Source organism: Vigna umbellata, chromosome 7 (genome assembly GCF_029865625.1).
Source record: "Vigna umbellata cultivar VRB3 chromosome 7, Vumbellata_1.0, whole genome shotgun sequence".
Taxonomy (NCBI): Eukaryota; Viridiplantae; Streptophyta; class Magnoliopsida; order Fabales; family Fabaceae; genus Vigna; species Vigna umbellata.
Genome location: NC_142171.1, coordinates 22,681,643 through 22,705,684, shown reverse-complemented (window position 1 = coordinate 22,705,684; position 24,042 = coordinate 22,681,643). Strand labels below are relative to the sequence as shown.

Genomic DNA, 24,042 nt, shown 5'->3' with positions numbered 1-24,042 from the left:
AACGAAAAATGGTTTCCCCTCTAAAAGGAGTCAATGCATTATAGTAACAATTTTTTTATCTCCCCTTTACTTCATTCATCCCCTATTAGTATTTAATCAACCCATCTAATCAACTAACTAACCAATGATATTCTAATCATGTTAATGAATTCTTTATATCCTAACACATTACTTCTATTTTAATCGCGTTTTGATCAGACTACTACTGAGAAATGTTATACTGCATCGTAATTAAGTTACACCTTTTTCCTTCCTATTACTCGATTCTAAAATTAATCCCCATCTACGCACACTAATACGCCTATTTCATAAGTACAACTGTGGGTTTTTATCATTCAGAACAATCTTTTGCATCGCTGTCTTGATACTTGGTTAATGCGAAACATTTTCCTCAAAGAACGGTAAGAAGCCTAATTTGGCAATGTACAAACATAATTTACTCGAGATACCCAATTACTACAACGCAATTTTAAACACAATTGCGCAGATTTAAAGCAATAATATAAATTTACCAGTAGTCTCTAAAATAAATCTTGTGTTTCATAACACGGAATAATTGCGCTCATTTCTTGTGGCAAGCCTCACTACACCGTCGAAACTGCAAACTCAGTAATTGACGTCTTTTAAAAAGGTACACAAACTGTAAACAGTATTACTCGATGTTTTTAACTATAATACAACCAAACAGAATGCCACATTCAATCTCCCTCAAATAGCATGCGCTGGGTGTCTTCGAATAATTTGGTTTCTCATACCTGACATGTTACATAAAAAGCCAGCCATGCCTAGTGCTGTGTTGAACAAAATAAGATTCCCTTGCCATCCAGATATGTTGCACTAATATTTGTGCAATGAAAGCACGTGCACATTTATTTGCATACACCCAACAATAACAAAAGTCAATAATATACCAAAAAATATAAAGGAAAAAAATCATAAACAATCATCACCAGAGCCATGTAGTGTTGAGCAATAAACCAATGAATAATTAGGTATGCATAAATTGATCAGAAGAAACACTTAAAAAGGATATCTGTTGGCATCACGGTTGAAAAGTAGTCACCTTTCCGGTGCCATTCTACAGCAGTAACTGTCTGCAAAAACAAATCTACAAATGTTTAATTGAACAACTACAGAAATTCAATCAACAAGTGAACCAAGATGGAAATGGAAACAAATGTGAAAACACCTTGAAGTGCCTTAACCTTAAACCCATATGTTTGTCATCTTTAAGCCAGCTTACACTAGGTGCTTTATCACCTGCAAACTCGGGCATGATTAGAAAAAAAAACAAAACCACGATTCTGGGACATAAAATCTCATAAGCATTGATATAAATAACAAATCAACATTCACCCAAGTGACCAGTTAGGTTTAAACTTTAAGCCGATCCCCCTTCCAATAAAAAGCTCAGTTGGGGTTCATAGGCCAACTTGAGAGTTTGGATCTCTTGGAGCCTTCTATTGAATGTTTAGATCAAAACCAAAGTGACAAAAGCACTGACCAGAGTCATCTGATGCTGTTGAAGAGTCAATCCAGAGAAGCTCCTTAATCTGGTTCTGCAATTCTTCATCCCCCAAACCAGTGTTCAGTAGAAGTACATCTTGTCCCCTAAAACCAAAGATTTACCATTGATTTATTTTCACAATCAAACCATATATAAACATTAAGAATTTTATAGAACAAAAGGTATATGACTCTTAATAGCCAATAAAATCAGACTTACGCAGAAACAGCTAGAATATGCATATCAGGCAGAGGATTCCAGGAAACACAGCTGACAGCTTCACCAACTTCCCACCGCCTAAGACATCTGCCAGTTTCAACCTCCCAGACACGGACAGTTCCATCACTTGAACCTGAGCAGATAGCAGAAAAGTTAGAGACCCATCTCCATCCTTCCTAAATTGAAACAGCAATATATGTCATCAATATTCATACCTGAAGCCATCCATTGCCCTGAAGCTTCAATGGAAATTGATGTAACAGCATCTTCATGGCCTTTATACTCAATATAGCATGTTATGGGATAAGGCTTAAGCTCCTCTCGACTCGGAAGCTTTGGCTTTAAAGATTCAGGATCAATATTAAGCTAGAACACGGAAAGAAAAGAAAAAGTGAACAAATTATACCAATTATAGTATACACACATTCGCACCAAAAATCAAATCAGTAAACTAGTTCTCTGACAGATATTTCACTCACGCGCTTTTTCCGAACTCGAGGGCACAAGTACAGATCCAAACAACGTTCAAAGGATTCCTTCATAGCATTCTCATATGAAGGGATGCTCCTCATAGACGTAAACCTGACCAAGTAACATTTATTAGCCCGACACTACAGAAAGAAGGGAGTAAAAACGTTTGCCCTGAAACAAAGTACCTTTTTGGAATAAACTTAGGACGGTGTAAAACCCTCAATATTTAGCAATAATAATTCAGTGTTACATCAAATTAAGGCACACTATAATCAATGCTTATCCCATTAAAAACCCACTTCAAATCTGCTAAATCCTTCTGCTGGACACGGAAACCGAGCGCTCATCATTCTCTGAAACACGCACCACGCCACACACCAGTGCATTAAAAGCGCACTCAACTCTACATGCACGCACGCCACTTGTCACGTTGGAAGCTTCCAATTCAGAGTTTGGTATGCAGGTGGCAGGCTGGGAGACGCTCGTTCGTTTTGATGTGGAAATCCACAAAATCTGAGTTTTGAGAAACTCTCTCTCACTTGCACGCACACTTCGTCTTCCCCAGAACCTAAAACCTCCATTTTTCTCCATCTTCTCTCTAAAACCTTTCTTCTTCTCTCTTCTGTAACTCACCATCCTTTGCTCCGTTCACGTTTCAGCACCGTGAGAAGCATCCCTGCACCGTGAGCTTTCCATCAAACCGAACAGTTTTGGATTCTGAAACGGGTAAGTTTCACGTCCTTAACTGCTCTTCATTTTCCTCATGCAAGCCTCGTTTTGAACTGCATGCACCTTCTCTGAGCCAATGTTGGTTTTCTGTAATTTTAGTTTAAGGAGTTGGGTTGAAACGTAAAGGGTAGAAGAGTTTATACTGGGAACTGGTTTTCCTTTTGAAGAACGAACGTGCAATCCGGGTAAGGGAAGCTTATATGTTTAAATTATACTTGAATGTGATATGATCTGAATTTGCATGTGTGAAAGGTATGAAGTTTGAGCTGTTATGGACGTTTACTGATATCTGGTATGAATTCTGGTTTTGATTGATCTGTCATGAACGAGCACTGCCTGTATGTATTAAATATGTTGTGGATTTCGATTGAAATGCATATTGATTTGATTACGTATGAATGGAGTATGGTTATTGTGAGAACCTGATAAACTAATGCACACTAATCCATTCTCTGATCACATTTTTACTGCACCTTGCCACGTCAAAATCCACTCACTTCCTCTCAGCATGCACTGAATGCCATATGTCATCTTGGAAGCTTCTAAAAGCTGTAGTGGAAACCAGGTGGCAGTGTGTAACTGCTCAACCGTTTGACGAGGGAGAGAAAATGATTTCTCTGAAAAACACTTCTCTTCCTTACATGCAATCATCATCTTCCTCTCGAATTCTGATCTTCCATCTTCTCTGCATTTTCTCTGCACTCTTTCATCTCCTCTTCGAAATAACTCACCATCATCTCTTCCAATATCATTTCAGACACCGTAGAAACCTTCCCTGCACTGTGAGCATTGTTTTGAACCGAACAAAAACCAAAAATCTGGACTGGTAAGTTCTCGTCCCTGCACTTGTCTGTTTTAGGTCATGCGAACCAAATCCTGGTTGCATGCATGGGTTATAGGTTTGAATCTTATGTCATTTTTGGTATCTTAGATTTAGTGAAAATCGTGGAGTGATTCATTGGGTAGAAAGCTGTTATTGATCGAGAGAAAATCTTAAGCAATTGGAAGTACACTGCTAGACCAGGTAAGGGAAGCTTTAGTAATTTAATTTAATACTGGTTTGATGTTCATGACAGTAATGAAGTGTACTGGATGTCTGAAATGCATGAAATATTTGATGTTTGAGTATGTATGAAAGAGCCTGTGGCACTGGTTGTATATGAATGATAATGTGTGAAACTGTATGTTGATGCTGATATGTCTGCACTTGAAAATGGATAATTCGGGTTGATGAGATGATGAATATTGTTGGATTTTATGCAGAATGTGTAATATATGATTTGGAATATGATTGGAGTCTGGATTTATGAGATGACAATATGAATTCTGTAATGTATGAGATTTATGGTGAAGATGAAATTTTAAAGTTCTAATCATATGAAAACGGTGAAATTATCTGTTTGAAAAATCTGGAAATTCTTATCTTCTCTGATTGATCATGTACGCTCGTTATCGAACGGTCTTATACCGTTCGGTTTCCCTGGAACATCACTTAGCATGAGGATTCTTTCATTTGGAAAGGACTCTGATTAAGAACGAGCGTTATTGGTGTCAAGAGTTAGGCGTGAGCGTTCGGCTTAGCCTAGCGTGTCCAATTATTGAAAATAAAGTGAAGTATAGTTAGGACGCTCGGTTTTGTTTACCAGCGTTCGTCATAAGTGGCGCTTAGTATTATACTGAGCGTTCGTCTAAATGAACTCTCGGTCTTAGATTGAGCGTTCGTCCTAGTTAGCGTTCGGTCTGATACCGAACGTTCTTTCAAATGCGCGTTCGTTCTATTTGGTGCTCGGTCATTGACCTGGCGTTCGTCCTAAGCAGTGTTCAGTTTCTACTGAACGCTCGTCCTTATCATTGCTTGTAAGCGAACTTCACAGCGTTCGTTCAATTTATTAATTAATGTTCGGTCTTTGACTGGCAGTGTTCGTTTCCGAATTTACTAATGCTCTGATTATTTATTTGAATTCATTTAAACTGTGATGGTCCTTTTCATTTAACCTCAAGTCTTTATACTTAGAATTTTCCTAAGTATTATTTGGATCTTTTAGACTCAATTTCAATTAAATTAGTTAATTGTATCAACGTCCGTGAATGAATAATGGTGCGTTTCTTTTGTTCAAAAACGTGATAGCAGTGTACTGTAATACAATCATCTAGATCTATTAAATGATAAACTTTTGTTTAAATTAAGAGAGTGGAACACAGAATGAAAATCTGAATAAGAGGAATGGATAATAATGTGCGAATAACGTTTTGAATGAATTTGATTGGAATGAATCGTGAATGAGCGTTCCAAGGAGGAACGTCTCTATGATGTGAATATGAGAAGTAGTGTAGTATGACCATGGATAAGCTACTGATGGCTGTTCATCCTGATATTCCGTGATTGCTCATCCTCATGTAGAGGAGAGTAGTTCATGCGTGGGAATGGCAGGAGGCCCTAGTCCTACATAGTACTTTGGGCTGATAAGGGTTAACCTCGGGTGGCAGCTGTTGAGGGTATCCCAGTTACTACATCACCCGGGTGCAGGAACGCCTGTAGATACATGGATCATACAGTCCGGACAGTCTTTAATTATGAGAATCTGAATGAGTTACTGTATGCGTGGATATATGTCTAATGTTGTATGAAATGTATGATTGATTTGCTATGTTAAAATATGTTGATTGTATTGAATTAAATTACCTAAGCTTACCCTTGCAATTTCCTTGTGTTGTCTACTGTTTTGTATGTCCGTCTTGTCAATGCAATGATCATCCGTTGTGGATGTGAGCAGATGGAGAGGCACCCCTTGAAGCAATGCTAGAAGAAGAAAATTTGGAGGACGCCAACTTGGTAGAAGTTGAAGTTAAATCTGAGCAGTAGGGGCTAGTTCCGTAGTAGATGTTAGATTTTTTGTGCTGTATTTTGGAAGTTCTGTATTTAGTACTGCAGAATTGTTCATCCAGAACTGGTTTGGTATCTTAGAAAAATTCTGAACACTGTAAAAATTGCTGTGCGTGCTGTTTTCTTTTGGAGCAGCTGTTGTAAATATTAAGACTGCACTGTATTTTCTGTAAATGTGATTAGTTCTGATTAATGGTAATTACTATTTATTGGGATGTTACAGTTATTGTATAGTTGGAATGATTAAAATGAGGAGATCTATAAGATGATGATATTTAAGGTGAATTAAATCTGGAATGAAAGTTATAAAGTTTGTAAATTTGAAATCTGGAAAGATTTTCTAAGTTTGAGAAATCTGAAATTTTATTCATCCCCTTTGATAAATGACGCTCGTCCCTGTACGGTCTTAAACCGTTCGGTTTCCCCTTAAAATAACTTAGAATGGGATTCCTTCATTTGGAAAGAATTCTGCTCGTGAACGAGCGTCCCCAATTGAATGTCTGAGCGTTCGTTCAGCTCAACTGTATATAAATATTTGAAACTTTACACTTACATAAAAGTTCGGCCTTATGTCGAGCGTTCGTCCTTGATAGCGTTCGACCTTATGTCGAGCGTTCGTCCTTGATAGCGTTCGACCTTATGTCGAGCGTTCGTCCCAAATTGGCGTTCGGTCTTATACCGAAGCGTTCGTCCCAAATTGGCGTTCGGTCTTATACCGAAGCGTTCGTCCTAAATAGCGCTCGGGTTTTACCAAGCGTTCGTTCTGATTTGTGCTCGGTCATTTACCTAGCGTTCGTCCAAAGCAGGGTTCGGTTTTATAACTGAACGCTCGTCCTTATTATTGAATTCTGAGCGAACGTAACTGGCGTTCGTCCAAAGTTATTTATTGAACGTTCGGTCATTGACGGGCGATTTGTTCCCTGAATTAAATTGTGTTTAGGTTTATTTACTCAACCAAGTTGTGAGGTATCTATCCATTGGATTCTTTCCAGAATCATTGAACTTAAATTATTCTAAGTACTTTCCGATCGTAATAGAGTTAGTTCATTTAACTAATTCAAAGAAGTCTTTCTCGGTTTTGCCTCGACGTTCGTCCTCGTTATGAAGAGGAGTGAACGTTCGTCTTTTTAAGAGAGTGGAACATAGAATGAAAATGTATTTAAGAGGATGAATTAAGATGTGCGAACACCATTAGAACTGAAATTGTGATTGTGGATTTTGAACGAGCGTTCCAGGGTGGAACGACTCTCGATTGGATATTGAGATTTGTAAGTATGAACCTGGATAAGTTAAGCCTCGCGGTCCATCCTGATATTCCGTGATACGCCTCTTCAAGTAGAAGGGGGTATTCATGCGTAGGAATGGCAGGAGGCCCTAGTCCACTTGAGTACTTTGGACAGATAGGGTTAACCTCGAGTGGCAGCTGAGAGGTTTGATCAGTTACTACACCACTCGGGTGCAAGGACGCTTGTAACTACATGGTTCATACAGTCCGGACGGTCTGTCTTATATACGTATTATATGATTGTTATTGGATGATTTACATGTTGTATATGCGAATTGAAATGTAAATGTATGTGTTGATTGTATAAATTAAATACTATAAGCTTACCCTTGCATTTCCATTGTGTTGTCCCCTGTCTATGTACGTCCGTCTTGTCTTGCAATGATCATCCGTGTGGATGTGAGCAGATGGTGGAGCGTCCCTTGAAGAAATGCTGGAAGAAAAAAATTTGGAAGATGCTAATCTAGTCGAAGTTGAAGTAAAGGCCGAGCCTTAGAGCGCTCGTAAATGTTAGGGTGTAAATGTTAGCTCGTTTTGGACGTTCGGTTAATCCTTTTGTAAAACCGTTCGTTCTGTTTTATTTCCCTGCACTTTGATGCGCTCGTTATTTTGTACTACAGCCGTTCGGCTTTGAACGATGGATTTTCGGTTAATATTAAAGACTGTTTATTATACTGTTAATTGTAATTAATTCTGATCTATGGTAATTACTATATTTTGGGATGTTACATTAGTGGTATCAGAGCAGTTTTGTTCTCTTAAAGGACGCTGTAGGTTATGAGTGCATTGTGTTTTTGCTGTGTGCTCATTGTGTGTTGGATGAGTTATTGTTTTTGACTCTTTGCACATTTCTAACGTTCGTTTTCCTCTGTATCCAGAGAACGAATGGCGCCTAGACTCCCTCCTCCACCTCAGCCTACCGAACCAGATGCGTCCAACAACGTTAGGTTGTTGGAGACGGTGATCGATCGTTTACAGCAACAAAACACGACCATAATGGAACAAAATGCCACTCTGATGCAGCAAAATCAGAGCGCCATGCAAAGTTTGGAGGCCTCGCGTGTTAATTCGGAAGCAACACAGAGGCAATTGATGGATATTCTTGCTGCCACAAGGGGTGCGTCTGGAGCATCTTCTTCAAACGCCACTCAACATGCTACCCAACCAAATGCTGAATGGAGTTTGGAAAGTTTTCTCCAGCATCATCCGTCCAAGTTCAGTGGGAAGTGTCTCCCGGATGAGGCGGATCAATGGCTAAGGGATATGGAGAGGATTTTCAATGCCAAGAGGTGTCCGGATGAGAACCGCTTGGCATACACAGAGTACCTAATGACTGGAGAAGCGAGCCACTGGTGGGCGAGCACTAGGGCCATTTTGACTGACGCTCAGATTCCTATCACTTGGGAAGTATTTAGAAACAAGTTCTATGAGGAATATTTCCCTGACAGCGTCCGCTTTGCCAAGGAGGTTGAATTTCTGCAGCTCGTCCAAGGAGGAATGTCAGTTTCTGAATATACGAACAAGTTCAAACACTTGATTCGCTTCAATACAATGGCCACTAGTGAGGAGTGGCAGTGCAGAAAATTTGAGAACGGTCTACGCAGTGATCTGAAGGTTGTGATTTCCAGTTTATGTATCCGAACGTTCCCTGCTATGGTTGAAAGGGCCAAGGTGTTGGAGAAAAACTTGGCAGAGGCGGAACGGCACAAGAAACAGCAAACAGTAAGGGGGCCGATTGTCTCAAGGGGAAATGTGAATCAGAGAGGATCCCCTTACGCTCGTCCAGCAGTCAACGCGAGTGGATCTCAAGCCTTGGTTCCTGCTGGACAGTCTGGGCAACAAGGTAGCGTTGTATGTTACAAGTATGGAGGGCCACATTATCGTTCGTCGTGTCCTCAACTGGTTGGAGTAAAATATTGCACTTGGTGTAGGCGAAATGGCCATCTGGAGAACGAGTGCAACATGGGCGGACGCGCAGTAATGAGGCCGCCGAACGCTGGGAGAAATCAACAAGGAAGAGGTGGTCGAGCCCAAGCTACTGGACGTGTATATGCAATTACTGGGGCGGAAGCAGCGAGTTCAGGTACACTTATCACCAGTACGTGCTTGTTATATGGAATGCAATGTTGTGTGTTGTTTGATTCGGGGGCAACACACTCCTTCATATCGAAGGCGTGTGTTGATAAGCTGGGGTTAGCTGAGAGCGAGATGCATTTTGATTTGGTGGTATCAACACCAGCTGCGGGTGAAGTGAGGACGTCTACCATGTGTGTTAGATGCCCTATTGAGGTAGAAGGACGTAGGTACAAGGTGAATCTTATCTGTTTGCCTCTCAAGAACTTAGAAGTAATTCTGGGAATGGATTGGCTAAATACCAATCGCATTCTCATAGATTGTGGAGCCAAGGAGTTAATTTTTCCTGAAGAAGATGAAGAGGAGTTGAGTGTGACGCTCGGTCAATTGAAAGAGGACATTATGGAGGGCGCGGCTTGTTTCTTGATCATGACGCATGAAGACCGAGAGAGTGCGGATGAGAGTTTTGAGCGTTCGTCCATTAAGTGCACTGGAGGACGAACGGTTGTGGACGAATTCCAGGATGTCTTTCCAGAAGAGATCCCTGGATTACCTCCTGTGCGTGAGGTTGAATTCACCATTGATCTGGTGACCACAGCAGCCCCTATATCTGTTCAACCATACCGTATGGCGCCTGCAGAGTTGGTTGAACTCAAAAAGCAGATTGAAGAACTGATGGAGAAGCAATTCATAAGGCCGAGCGTATCACCCTGGGGAGCGCCTGTGCTCTTAGTGAAGAAGAAGGATGGCAGCTCTCGTTTATGTATAGACTACAGGCAATTGAACAAGTTGACCATCAAGAACAAATACCCGTTGCCAAGGATTGATGACTTATTGGATCAACTACATGGGGCAACGGTGTTCTCTAAGATTGATTTGCGTTCGGGATATCACCAAATCAGAGTGAAGGAGGATGACATCCAGAAGACAGCATTCAGGTCGCGTTATGGACACTACGAGTATGTAGTGATGCCATTTGGAGTAACGAACGCTCCTGCAGTGTTCATGGATTATATGAACCGCATTTTCAGGCCATACCTGGACAAGTTTGTGGTCGTTTTTATAGATGATATTCTCATCTACTCTAAGACGCAAGCTGAGCATGAAGAACACTTGAGGGCAGTGCTGAGCGTGTTGAGAGAAAAGGAGTTGTATGCAAAACTGTCCAAGTGTGAATTCTGGATGAAGGAGGTGCAATTTCTGGGTCATATTGTGTCCGCTGGAGGGATCTCGGTAGATCCAGCAAAGGTACGAGCGGTTAGGGAATGGGAACGTCCGCGTTCAGTCACGGAGGTGAGAAGCTTCGTTGGTCTTGCGGGCTATTACAGGCGTTTCATTGAAGGGTTTTCTAAGATAGTAGCACCGCTGACGCAGCTTACAAGGAAAGACCAGCCGTTCGCTTGGACTGACTTGTGCGAGGAACGTTTCCAGGAGTTGAAAGTGAAGTTGACGAGCGCTCCTGTATTAATCATTCCGGACACGTCCAAGCCCTTTGAAGTTTACTGTGACGCGTCTCATCAAGGGTTGGGCTATGTGCTTATGCAGGAGAAACAAGCAGTAGCGTACACATCTCGCCAATTGAAAATTCATGAAAGGAACTACCCCACACACGACCTGGAATTGGCAGCTGTTGTGTTCGCATTGAAGATTTGGAGGCATTATCTATACGGATCAACATTTCAAGTCTTCAGTGATCACAAGAGCCTCAAATATTTATTTGATCAGAAGGAGTTGAACATGAGGCAGAGGCGTTGGTTGGAGTTCTTGAAAGACTATGAGTTTGAGTTGCTCTATCACCCTGGAAAGGCCAATGTAGTGGCGGACGCCCTAAGCAGGAAGACAGTGCATGTCTCGTTAATGATGGTGAAGGAGCTGCACTTAGTGGAAAGTTTCAGAGATCTAAGGTTGCAGTTTGAGCTGGAACCGAACAGCATCAAGTGCTGTAACCTTAGAATATCTAGTGATGTGTTTGATCGGATTAGAGTAAACCAACGTGAGGATGAAGAGCTGGCGAAGATATTAAGCGCACTCGGTTCGAATAAAGATAAGGATTTCAATACAGGAACGGACGACATGTTGCGTTACCAGGGTAGAACGTGCGTTCCTAATGATGGCGAGCTGAAACGAATCATATTGGAGGAAGCACATCATAGTCGTCTTAGCATACACCCTGGTATGACTAAGATGTACCAAGATCTTCGACGTTCGTTCTGGTGGCCTGGAATGAAGAGTGATGTCGCTCGTTTTGTGGCATCCTGTTTGACGTGTCAACGTGCTAAGGCCGAACACCAACGACCAGGAGGATTGCTTCAACAGTTGGAAATTCCAGAATGGAAGTGGGATAGCATCTCCATGGACTTCGTGACTCATCTACCACAAACGGTTAGGAATCATGATTCGATTTGGGTGATCGTGGATAGATTGACTAAAAGCGCTCACTTCTTGGCCGTGAATCTGAAGATGTCCATGACGAATTTGGCCAAGTTATATATCAAGGAGATCGTTCGTCTTCATGGAGTGCCTTCAAGCATCATTTCTGACCGAGACACGAGATTCACATCTCGGTTTTGGCAATCATTACAAGGCGAGTTGGGGAGCAAGCTGCATATGAGTTCAGCATATCATCCGCAAACGGACGGCCAATCCGAACGTACCATCCAGACGCTGGAGGATTTACTGAGGACGTGCGTCCTAGACCACTTAGGCGCATGGGATGAGGTCTTGCCACTGGTGGAGTTCACGTACAACAATAGCTTCCAGTCTAGCATTGGAATGGCGCCGTTTGAAGCTCTTTATGGGAGGAAATGCCGAACGCCACTTTGCTGGTTCCAAGAGGGAGAGAAAGTGCTAACTGGGCCTGAACTCATCCAGCAAACAACCGAGAAGGTTAAGTTGATCCAAGATAGATTAAAGACGTCCTTGAGCAGGCAGAAATCCTATGCGGATAGAAGAAGAAGACCATTGGAGTTTGCTGCAGGAGATCACGTGTTTTTAAGATTAAATCCAATCACTGGAGTAGGCAGAGTCGTTCGTCCAAAGAAGCTGTCTCCCAAGTTCATAGGGTCGTACCAGATTTTGAAGAAGATTGGACCAGTAGCTTATGAGCTTGCCTTGCCTCCTCAACTGTCAAATCTACATCCGGTCTTCCATGTGTCTCAACTTAGGAGGTATATAGCTAATCCCTCTCATGTCTTAGAGCTGGAGAACATTCAACTGCGTCCGGACCGAACGTTGGAGTTACAGCCAGTACGTATTGAAGACGTTCGCACCAAGCTACACAAAAGAAAAGACGTCCGTTTAGTGAAAGTGGTGTGGGACGCTAAAACTGAAGATTCAACGTGGGAGGTGGAGAGTGCAATGAAGGATTTGTATCCGCATTTGTTTACATGTAATATCTGAATTTTCGAGGACGAAAATTTTTGTAGTTCGGGAAAATGTAAAACCCTCAATATTTAGCAATAATAATTCAGTGTTACATCAAATTAAGGCACACTATAATCAATGCTTATCCCATTAAAAACCCACTTCAAATCTGCTAAATCCTTCTGCTGGACACGGAAACCGAGCGCTCATCATTCTCTGAAACACGCACCACGCCACACACCAGTGCATTAAAAGCGCACTCAACTCTACATGCACGCACGCCACTTGTCACGTTGGAAGCTTCCAATTCAGAGTTTGGTATGCAGGTGGCAGGCTGGGAGACGCTCGTTCGTTTTGATGTGGAAATCCACAAAATCTGAGTTTTGAGAAACTCTCTCTCACTTGCACACACACTTCGTCTTCCCCAGAACCTAAAACCTCCATTTTTCTCCATCTTCTCTCTAAAACCTTTCTTCTTCTCTCTTCTGTAACTCACCATCCTTTGCTCCGTTCACGTTTCAGCACCGTGAGAAGCATCCCTGCACCGTGAGCTTTCCATCAAACCGAACAGTTTTGGATTCTGAAACGGGTAAGTTTCACGTCCTTAACTGCTCTTCATTTTCCTCATGCAAGCCTCGTTTTGAACTGCATGCACCTTCTCTGAACCAATGTTGGTTTTCTGTAATTTTAGTTTAAGGAGTTGGGTTGAAACGTAAAGGGTAGAAGAGTTTATACTGGGAACTGGTTTTCCTTTTGAAGAACGAACGTGCAATCCGGGTAAGGGAAGCTTATATGTTTAAATTATACTTGAATGTGATATGATCTGAATTTGCATGTGTGAAAGGTATGAAGTTTGAGCTGTTATGGACGTTTACTGATATCTGGTATGAATTCTGGTTTTGATTGATCTGTCATGAACGAGCACCGCCGGACCTTTCTTCTAAAGATATTGCCGTCATGAAGAGGCGGATTGCAAATGTTCTTGAACCTGGGGAAACGGTATGTATGTATTTTATCATTCTTAATTTTCTGATTTTTTATTTCTTTGTTCTACTGAAGTATCATTGTAAAATACAATATTTATTTTCCAATTCACTCCAGAATAGTTGTAGATCATCCATTTGTTTAGGCAATCATTGGTTTTTTATGTGGCCAAGGAGTTGTGGAATTTCTTGCTAAGGGTAGTTCATATCCTTAAAAAATATTATCCAGTTAAAAATATTTTACTCTCAAATCTGAACGTGTAAGGAATGTGTAATTTTGACATTGTGCTTTTCAAGTTGGAACAAATAAATACAGAAAATAAGAGAACCCGAATCTGCTGTTGACTCCATAGTTGCGTATGCAAATTTACTTTTAACTTGAGTTGAGTATGGCAACCCTAAACCGTTATCAGAGAAAGCCTGTTAATTGCCATTTTTTCAAAATAAAGGATTAATGGTGTTCATAAAGATAAAAATATAAGAAACAATATTTAAAGTTATATTTGGCTTGTATCTAACTGCAATTATTAATTTTATATCATGTTCATTTACATGTTCTCTTTATATCTTGTAAATCTTTATACTTGACTAGGCTGGAATTATATATCATATATCTACTTCGTTAAGAGTTTTTGGAGGTTCATTAGTTGGGCAGTATTAACCGATATTCTTCCAATAGGTTTTGCAAGCCTTGAGAAGGCTAAAAGGTAACAGTGACAGAAAGGCAAAAATGTCTGCTGAGACTAAGGTTGTATTTGACCAGCTAACTGAGGATGCTATGAAGCTGATGGAGAATGGTGAATACAGTTGAGTTAATCCCTCCGGGCTTTGTAGATATTATGCATTGTGTAGACATGTAATCATTTAGATAGGCTGATGAGACTCTATGTCATGCGACTTGTTTTGATTCACTGTTTCTTTAGTTGCTATGCCTACATTATGCTTAACTTTGGCTCCTTGACCTTTTTCGCAGATGTTTATCATGAAAAGCGAGAGGTTTTTGATCGTGAAGCGGGTTAGTGTTATACACTATGCTTTATTCTACTTATATTATGTTTTGTTGTTTCATTATGTTTACATTGTTAACAACATGATGTAATATGTTGTTTGATTTTATAATTTATTTGATTTAACTACTTGGTTTTACTATTATAATACTGTTCAACTTATGTTGTTATTATGGTCATGATGCAAGATAGAACTTATTGTTCTATTATCAATATCATACATGGTGTTTGTTTATTCTTAATGTTTGGAGAAACTATCTTTGGGCCTCCATATTAGTTAAGTGTTGGATTTTGGGGCAGGTTGTTTCTATTCAGTGTTGTCTTAATTTTGATAACATGTAATCCTTGAAAATTGTTTAGGTATATGATGTTGTTGTTGGAGACATTGCAATTGTAACTAACCGTACAAGGATTGTGGATTTTTCTCAGCCTTTTGCATCATCTAGCCTTGTCATAGTGGCTCCTAACAACAAATCAGGATCAAGTGCTTGGGTGTTCCTCAAACCATTTACAGCAGATATGTGGTGTGCTACGACTGTCTCATTTTTTGTGATTGGAATTGTTATATGGATTCTTGAACACCGAGTCAATAGTGACTTTCGTGGTCCTCCTAAGAAGCAAATTGTAATTATGTTAATGTACGCCTTTGTAGCGTCATATGATAACCTTTTACGACCAGTTTATTGAATTTGGTGCAGCAATAGGTGCCCCAATGTTCATCTTTTGTTTAAGATTCTAAATCCATTTAACGAGTTATTGATGATTTGAATTAATCCAATATTGCGGTTCAGTCATAGATCACACACGAAAAAAAGGGGGGGTTTTTTTTGGATTGTTTTGCAAGGAAAATTAAATTAATTAAAAGTTGAAAGTTAAAAACAATTGACAAAATTATGAAAATTAAAAGCTGAAAGCAGAAAACCGAACGGTTCTAACCAGTGTTAAAACCGAACGGTGATATAAAAGACCGAACGGTCCAAAGCACAGAACGAAAGGTTGAAGTATAAATTGCACAGAAGTAAAAATCGAGCTGTAATAACATTGAGACCGAGCGGTCTCCGAAAATGGATTCGAGCGAACGCTAAATACCGAGCGTCCTAACCGCACGGTTCTTATAACAAGGCTGATCGGTTAAGGCAGTAAATCAGAAATGATCACAATAAAGCCGAACGGTAAAAGCAGCTTAAACAGTTAATGAAAAGGACGAAGGTATTAGGTGACCGAACGGTATGAAGATAACAGGCAATGGAAAATGATATTGAAAACTAAACCAAACACAAAAACGAACGTTAATGACCGAACGGTACAAGTATATTCATTCATCAAGCTAAAGGTACCAAGACCAGAGCTAAACCAGAAAATAAAGAATCAACCGAACGGTTAAAGCAGCAAGGTAAAGACCGAACGTCCATACTGTGACCGAACGGTATATGTAAGTATAAATGAAGGAGCCATTCGATCTCTAACAGACCGAACGGTATGAAGATTAAGAACGAACGGTCGATAAACAACAAGCACGAACACAGAGACAAGCCGAACGTCACAGAGCAAATAAAAATCAGATGAAAGATGGACGAACGATCTCTAGTGACGTTAAAGACCGAACGGTTTGACAGGCAGAAACAGTAAACGTGCAGAATTCAAAACCAGCAGAAACGTAATTGCAGGAACAGTAAACTCGCACAATAAAGCTATCAGTACAAACGAACGTAAAAATTAAATTGCAAACAATCAACAACAATATAAATTAAATGGCAGACACACAACAACACAGATCAGATTTCAGCAGAAATTTAATCGCATCAGTAGAATAAAATTGACAATTCAGTAACAGGAAATTAAATGACATTGTTCATTCAAATTAAAATTCATTACAATACAGAAAATTAAATTCGAACCGTACACCTCAAATTGGTAAACGTCTACTGTGCCAATCACCAACAGCTCCTACTGCCGTGACTTCTCCTCGGCTGGAACTCCCTATGCACCTCACAGCACCTCACGGCACCTCTACTCTCATACAACAATCTCACTACATTACATTATCTCGAGTTCAAAACTAATCTACTGGACTTGGAGGAGAAGAACCGAGAGCCTCCTCCCAAGCGTAACCCTCTCACTCACGGCCTCTCACTCTTTTAAAGCCAAATTCTCAAGTCTCGTTCTGGTGCTGCCTCGTGCGTTTCCAGCCAGGTTGCCATGCTGTTGTCTCCCATTAGCAACCTTTAATGAATTTCTTCCATCACTCTTTTGCTTCTCTGTCAGATAAAGCCATGTGGGGCCCTCCATTTTGTTTACACTTCTGCATGTTCTGCACACCATCGCTGCCCATGCTGGAATAAACAAGGTCTGTGTCAGCTTTCCACTTCTCTCCCATCTCAACATGTGCATCCAATTCGGCTGGACTTGAAGACGGTGTGTGTTGTCGTTGCTGCTGTTTGATGCAGCTGGACGTGAATGCTTCCAACGTTGCAGCTCCCAAGCTTCTCATGGGCGTGCTGCTGGAACTGCTAGACGGATGGGGTGTGAATGAACAGAAAACGGAAACTTAATACATAGTATTCATATTCAAGCACAATGAATTTAATTTAAACTCTCTTTAAGAAATGCCAGATATTTTAACTAGACAGGAGGTGACCAACATGACAGTAATCCCCAAATCAAAATAACACAGAATTCAATGTATAATAACACTACACCAACACAAAAACTGAAATTACATTACACCAACACAATCAACTAAAACAACAAATTGGAAATCATAACAAACATTGTCAGCATTTGTTAAACCATGACAAAAAAGAGAACAAAAAAATAATAGTCATTTACTAATTCATATAATTCGTGCCACATAAAACAACATTTTCTAACACTCATGGTACAGGGACAGAATTGGTACCTTAGGCAAAATAAGTGGGTATCGGTGTGCCAGTTTGTGCACAACAAGGCCAACTACGTCCATCACTTTCATTTTGGGGTGTCTTGTTTGTTTTCCCTCATTTTATCTACTTCTAAGTAATCTGGGAACAATTTCTTAACATTTTTTTAACATATTCGTGCCACATAAAACAACATTTTCTAACACTAATGGCACAGGAACAGAACTGGTACCTTAGGCAAAATAAGTGGGTACCTGGGTGCCAGTTTTTGCACACCAAGGCCAACTACGTCCATCACTCTCATTTTGGTGTGGCTTGTTTGTTTTCCCTCATTTCAGCTACTTCTAAGTAATTTGGGAACAATTCTTAACATTTTATTAACAAATTCGTCTCGCATAAAAATACATTCTCTAGGACCCTTGGTTCACCAACATTACTGCTACCAAAGCCGAATGAAGTGGGTTATTGGGTTGAAGTTTTTTGACAGCAAGGCCAACTAGGTCCATGACTACCAATCGAACAGAATTACAGCAACAATGTAAGATTAACCAAAGAACTTGTATAAAAATGAGTAACAGAACAACATCCACTTGGGAGACGTTTCATACATAACCAAATCAAATCCAAAAACAACATCATCCATGTATTCAACATTCATTGCACTGACAAATCAAAAAAGAAACCAACCTTGAGTGAAGACCACGTGTGGCGGTTGGAACAGAGACGATTGCCTAACAAAGAAACCAACCCGGAAAACCCCTCTTTTTGGTCCACCAAACAACCCACACTCCGGCGACACTCCGGCGAACCTCCGGCGGCACTCCGGGACAGGGACGAAAGCAGCTGGGACGAAGCGACACCTTCAACGCCTCCCTAAGTCGCTGGGCTGGAACGGACGGAACACGATGTCGTGTTCGCTTCGACCGGTCGACGTCGGACCTGCGGCGCCCCTGAAACGGAACGGGCTGGAGGCGTTCGATCTCTCCGACACGGCCTTCGACAGTGAACGGCGGCACTCCGGCAAGCACTCCGTCTCTCTCTCTCGCTCGTGAACCCTTTCTCCAACTCTCTCGTCTCTCTGTCTAGGTCCCCAATGTTCGCGCCGCTTCTCTCTCTACGAAGTTCGAATATCATTTCAAATTTGAAACGCACACCCTAAACTGCCCGTGCTCGTCCCTCGCCACGTCACAATTGAAGCAGGTTTTCTCAGAATGCAGCAGCTTTTTCCCTTTAAAACGTGGACCGCTCAAACGCTGACACGTGTGCCGTGTTCAAATGTTGTCAAAATAAGTTGTTCGAGTATCATTTTCCTAAGCAAAAATTATGTTATACGAGTTCATTTATAAATATTCTTCTATATATAATAACATCCCAAAAATACAGTCTAAAACTATATAATAGAATAATCACATTAAATAATAATCCAGATCAGTTTTACACTAAAGTAAAGCGTACGCTTATGGCCAAACGGTCTTACAGAAAGAGTTACAAATTTAAACTGTATAGGATAAGTAAACCTGACCGAACGGTTTACATAAGAAAATATCGAACGGTCATACTTAACAAAAAGGAAAGTGATCGAACGACCACCTTACTATAACTAGACTACTGACCGAACGTCCTACTGTTTGGTCTTAACTTCAACCTCAACTAGGTTTTCTTCTTCCAACGCATCTTCCAGCAACTCGTCTCCTTCTGCTCACATCCACAACGGATGATCATTGCAATGACAAAGACGAACGTATAAAACAAGACAAGACAGGAAACACAGGGTAAGCTTATATAATTTAATTCATGTATAAACATACATTTCACACAATCAAACACACAAGATGAATTTCATCATACGCTTCATACAAAGCCTAATACTAGACTGACTGTTCGGACTGTATGAAATCTGTGTAGCTGCAGGCGTTCGTGCACCCGGGTGATGTAGTAATTGGGATGCCCTCAACAGCTGCCACCCGAGGTTAGCCCATCTGTCCAAATTAACCATAAGGACTAGGACCTCCTGTCGTTCCCACACATGACCTACCCTCCTCTACGTGAGGACGAGTACTCACGGAACATCAGGATGAATCGCCAGCTTAGCATGCCCACATTCATATTTTACCAATTTCAATATTCATTCATGAGTCTTTCCTCCCCGGAACGCTCGTCCATAATCCAACACATTTCATTCATATCATATTCTCTTCATCTTTCATTAATAATCATCTCCATTAAACCATTTGTATAAGGATCACTAAGGGTACCAAATACCGAACGTTAAACTTTAACCTTTAACGAGACCGAGCACTTGGAATGAGACCGAAGGTATCCAGTTCCAGAACGGATTAAGACCGAGAGGTTACTATCAGGTTGAGAAAGAAACCGAGTGCAATAGATATTGCAAGAAACGAATGGAACGAATGTTAATTACAAAGTGAGCCAATTAAATGAACTGACTCTTAAGAGCTCCAACCGAACACCGAAAAGACCATGCCAAGTACTAAGACTCTAGGTTGGAACCAATGGATACAGACACTTCAAGACATTCAACAAATAATACTTAGAAGAATTCACATGAAGAAACCGAACGCTTATGAACTTAGCTTATTTGAGTTTAGTATATTAAGAAGACCGAATACCAGTCAATGACCGAGCACGGTAGAGAGAGAACTCTGTTGAAGTTGGACGAACGCTATTTTCATCAAGATAGATTATAAAAGAAACGAGTACGAACGCTGGGTGTAAGACCAAGCACTACTCAGTACGAGCGCTTGGTGTAAAACCGAGCACTACTAAACTTATATTAGAAGATTTAATAAATATAATAAGATACCATTTGGAGCAGTGTTTAAGAATAAACGAATATATACGATATATATATATATATATATATATATATATATACACACACACACACACACACTTAAGTTTATAAACGAATACCAAGAAACAACTATGTTTGGCCGAACGCTCATGCACAACATTACTAACCGAAGACGCTCATCCTCAACTAGGATTCTTCCCAAATGAAAGAATCCCATTTCAACTAAGCTCACTAGAAAAACCAAACGGCCAAGGACCGTTTAGTGACGAACGTACACTTTCATAGGGAATTTCATACCAGAATCATTTATATTCAAACTCATTTCTCAACATATAACTTCATAATTTCATACATTCATATCATAGAAAATTTCATATACTTCATACTTCATAACATAGCAACCATCATATTTCATATAATCAAACATCTCAATAATCATGCTTCATTTTAATTTAGCAACTCAACGAACGTTCATGCAATACAACAACATACAAATTACATTAGATAAGCTTCCCTTACCTCTGAGCGTGAACGAACGTTCCTAGAGACAGAATACGCTTCGCCTAACTACAATTCCTTCTACCCTCAACGCTAAACAATTCTTCAAACTAAACCAAACAATAGACCAAAATGGCTCAGAATGGGATTATGAACTCATGCAACCAGAACTTGGTTTGCATGTGCCAGAGAACGAACGACTAAAGGAGAAGAAGAACTTACCAGTTCAGAACCCAAAACCGATTGGTTTAAACTGAAGCTTTTGACGCCGTAAATGCTTCTACGGTGTCTGAACAAAGATCGAAGAAGAGAAAGGGTGATATTTCGTATTGAGAATGGAGAATTTTTAGAGAGATGGAGGAGAAAATGAGGTTTCAGAGTTTGGAAGAGAGGTTGCATGCAGGTGACGTGATTTTCTGAAAATCCAAGTTTTGCTTTCCACGTCAAAACGGACGTCCGCTCATCTACCAACACCTGCCCTCCACCACTGAGTGTCGAGCCCTTCGCTTGACACATGAAATCCACTAAGATGGCACATGCGTGTATTTTAGTGGTTCTGACAATATAATTCCTTTAATTTTTTACGTTTAACTAATTCATAATATATTTTAACCTATAAAAATGTCAAGCATTTTTCTTTTTTTTTTTCATTTTCCGAAAATCTTTAAGAAAGTCCAAGTCCACACTGTTATAAAAAAAAATTTATAAGCTTTGATACATTATACAAAATAATTAGTAAAAGGAGATGTGGATTTAATTTTTTATAATCTCGTAGACTTGATTTAAATAAATTTCATCAAAATCTCTATTTTAAAAATCATATTATATTAAACCAAGCAAGTGACACGTTGAAAAAATTCGACTAGAAGAAAAACCAGGAAAAGTACCGAAAAACCCACTATAGACAAGATTAGTTAAAAAGTATTTAGTAGTGTATTAGCTTAACTTTATTAAAAATAAAATAATAATTGGCCTAAAATATTTATTAGTTTTTTATTCTACAGGTAAATTTGTTATTAGGTTGTATTATGTTATTCGTTTCAGTTTTTGCATTAAATTTTTTATGGATTTTAATTTGATTTTTATTTTGAAAATTTGGATGAAATTAGGTTTTTCTTTACTAATAATGTACATACAACGATAAATAACTATTATGAGTTAGTTTGTGTTTCTTTTAATATTTTTTTAATTATTTAAAAAAATCAAAAAATAACAAATTTTAATGTGAAAAACTGACATTAATCGTGACTGTGTGACGTGGTTGTCATAGTGTCACGGATCATTACCTATTTTTATTTGGCTTAATACCCTATTTTGTCTCTAGTTTCGTCATTTGTACAGATTTCATTGATGCAAATTTTATTAAGTGAAGACGTAATTGACTCATTTTTTAAAGGATGGATTAATTTGACATTTTCGAGCGAAACTGGGGACAAAATAGGGTATTAAGCCTTTTTATTTTATCTCAATTTAATTATAATTTTTTTTAAATGATACATTATTTTTCTCTTCAAATTAAACGAAATTTAATTTTTATACAAAAGTGATACCAATATTTTTATTAAAATTGATATTTTTATTGAGTATCTTAACTAAAATTAAGTTTATTTATATTTAAATTTGATTTAAAGTTTTTATAGAAAGTAATATTAATAAAAAAAATTCAAAATTAATTTCAACCAAAAATATGCTAAACTTATTTATCAATTGCCTTTTATAAAATAAAATAAATTTATCAACTTTTTCAAATCTTTTAAATAATTGTATGTTTTAAAAGTTTTCAATATATTTTTTATAAATGTTCGAGCTGAGTCTAAAAATAATAATTTTATAAATTCAAATAAAAAATTTAAAATAATTTTAAAAAATAAATTTGAAATTTGAAAACCATTTTAAATAAAGTTTAATTAAAATATAAATATAAATAAATTTAATATTATTAAAAATATTTAATAAAAATATCATTTTTAATAAAAATATTTATTGATTTTTATACAAAAATTAAAGTTCGTTTTAATTTGAAAAGACACGAAATTGTATAATTTAAAAAAAAATCAATTGGAGTTGAGACAAAATAAAATCATTACCAAATTGAAACTAAGTCAATCGTATTTGGCATGACAGTGACATATAATATTGTTAATGTCATGTGACACATCTTACCGTATTATTACAATCAACATTAACTTAACACGTGACAAAGTTTTTTATTTTTAAAAAAAATTAAAAAAATTATAAACATGTGACACATCTTACAGTATTATTATAATACTAATAAAAATAGCTTAATTGCATCAAATTTCTCAAAATAAAAACCAAATTAAGATACATAAAAAGAGACTCGAGTCATATTTCTTTACAAAATTAGGAACTAATAATGTGATTTAACCTTATTATTATTACTAAATGCAAGTATAATACTATATTTTATTTTAATTTTGATATATATTTTAATATTGGTAACCTAAAAAAGTTATGTTTTATGTTAGTTTTTAACATTATATATTATTATGTTATCATATACATTTAATATTATCTCATATTGATGGCAACCTCCTAGCTAGGTTGGGTCAAAACTACAAGGAAAGTCATGGAGGTGGGAGAATGGATGATGGGTGCGGAAGCTTAACAAGGGAGCTAAGCTCACGATTTTGTGATGTTTTATGGTGATGAAGGTGGTGTTTAATGATATCTAAGAGAGGTTAGGCCAACTTTAAGAGGAAGATGACTAAAGGAGTCTCATGGATTGGTCTAGTCTTGATATAAGATGAGTAATATGGCAAAAAATGGACAACATAAGATTACTCAACATTGAAGATAATTACACGAGAGGAGACACTTTCATATATAGCAAAAGTGTTTCCTAAAAACCCTAAAAGTATGATCTCTCACCCTTGCACTCATTGGCCAAGAATGAGACCCTTTAAGGAGTGGACAAGTGTCCATAAATCTTCTCCAATGGGGGGAGGACATGTGGCCACTCATAAAGCACAATCATCTTCATTCCTAGAGTGTCATGTGGCCACTACTAAAGTTAAATCTCTTTCAATGAAAGCATGACACATGACACATACTTTTCACATGGTTTGGATGTCTAACTTAAGGAAAAATCTTATACTAATTAGGCCTTAATAAAAGCCTTAAATAAAGCTACCTACTTGGTCGAAATACATGGCCTAAAGAAACCTACACCACTTGCCCAAAATACATGGCCTAAAGAAACTATACTACTCCAAGCTATGCTCCATGATCTCCGAAGATGGTCTAAAAGGTAGAGTTTAAACGATCTTCACGATGACTTCAACTCTTCTTGTAGATGATTGACCATG

General features: G+C 38.7%; 1 protein-coding gene and 2 long non-coding RNA genes across 3 annotated transcripts; 1 reads left to right on the top strand and 2 right to left on the bottom strand.

Moving 5' to 3' along the window:
• Positions 1–522: 522 nt before the first annotated feature.
• LOC148195448 (ribosome biogenesis protein BOP1 homolog) lies at positions 523–2,401 on the bottom strand. Its single transcript, XM_088094134.1, has 8 exons — positions 2,383–2,401; positions 2,206–2,308; positions 1,942–2,092; positions 1,727–1,859; positions 1,505–1,611; positions 1,190–1,260; positions 1,064–1,094; positions 523–837 (listed from the first exon to the last, which is right to left on the bottom strand). The coding sequence occupies exons 2-8, from the start codon at positions 2,296–2,298 to the stop codon at positions 764–766; spliced, it is 660 nt and encodes a 219-aa protein (XP_087950260.1). The 5' UTR covers positions 2,299–2,308; positions 2,383–2,401; the 3' UTR covers positions 523–763.
• An 11,060-nt stretch (positions 2,402–13,461) lies between these two features.
• Positions 13,462–14,532, top strand: LOC148195447 (uncharacterized). Its single transcript, XR_015780729.1, has 3 exons — positions 13,462–13,530; positions 14,194–14,320; positions 14,488–14,532. It is a non-coding gene; the product is annotated as an uncharacterized LOC148195447 (long non-coding RNA).
• Positions 14,533–16,349: 1,817 nt separating this feature from the next.
• Positions 16,350–18,035, bottom strand: LOC148195446 (uncharacterized). Its single transcript, XR_015781020.1, has 2 exons — positions 17,655–18,035; positions 16,350–17,028 (listed from the first exon to the last, which is right to left on the bottom strand). It is a non-coding gene; the product is annotated as an uncharacterized LOC148195446 (long non-coding RNA).
• Positions 18,036–24,042: the final 6,007 nt, after the last annotated feature.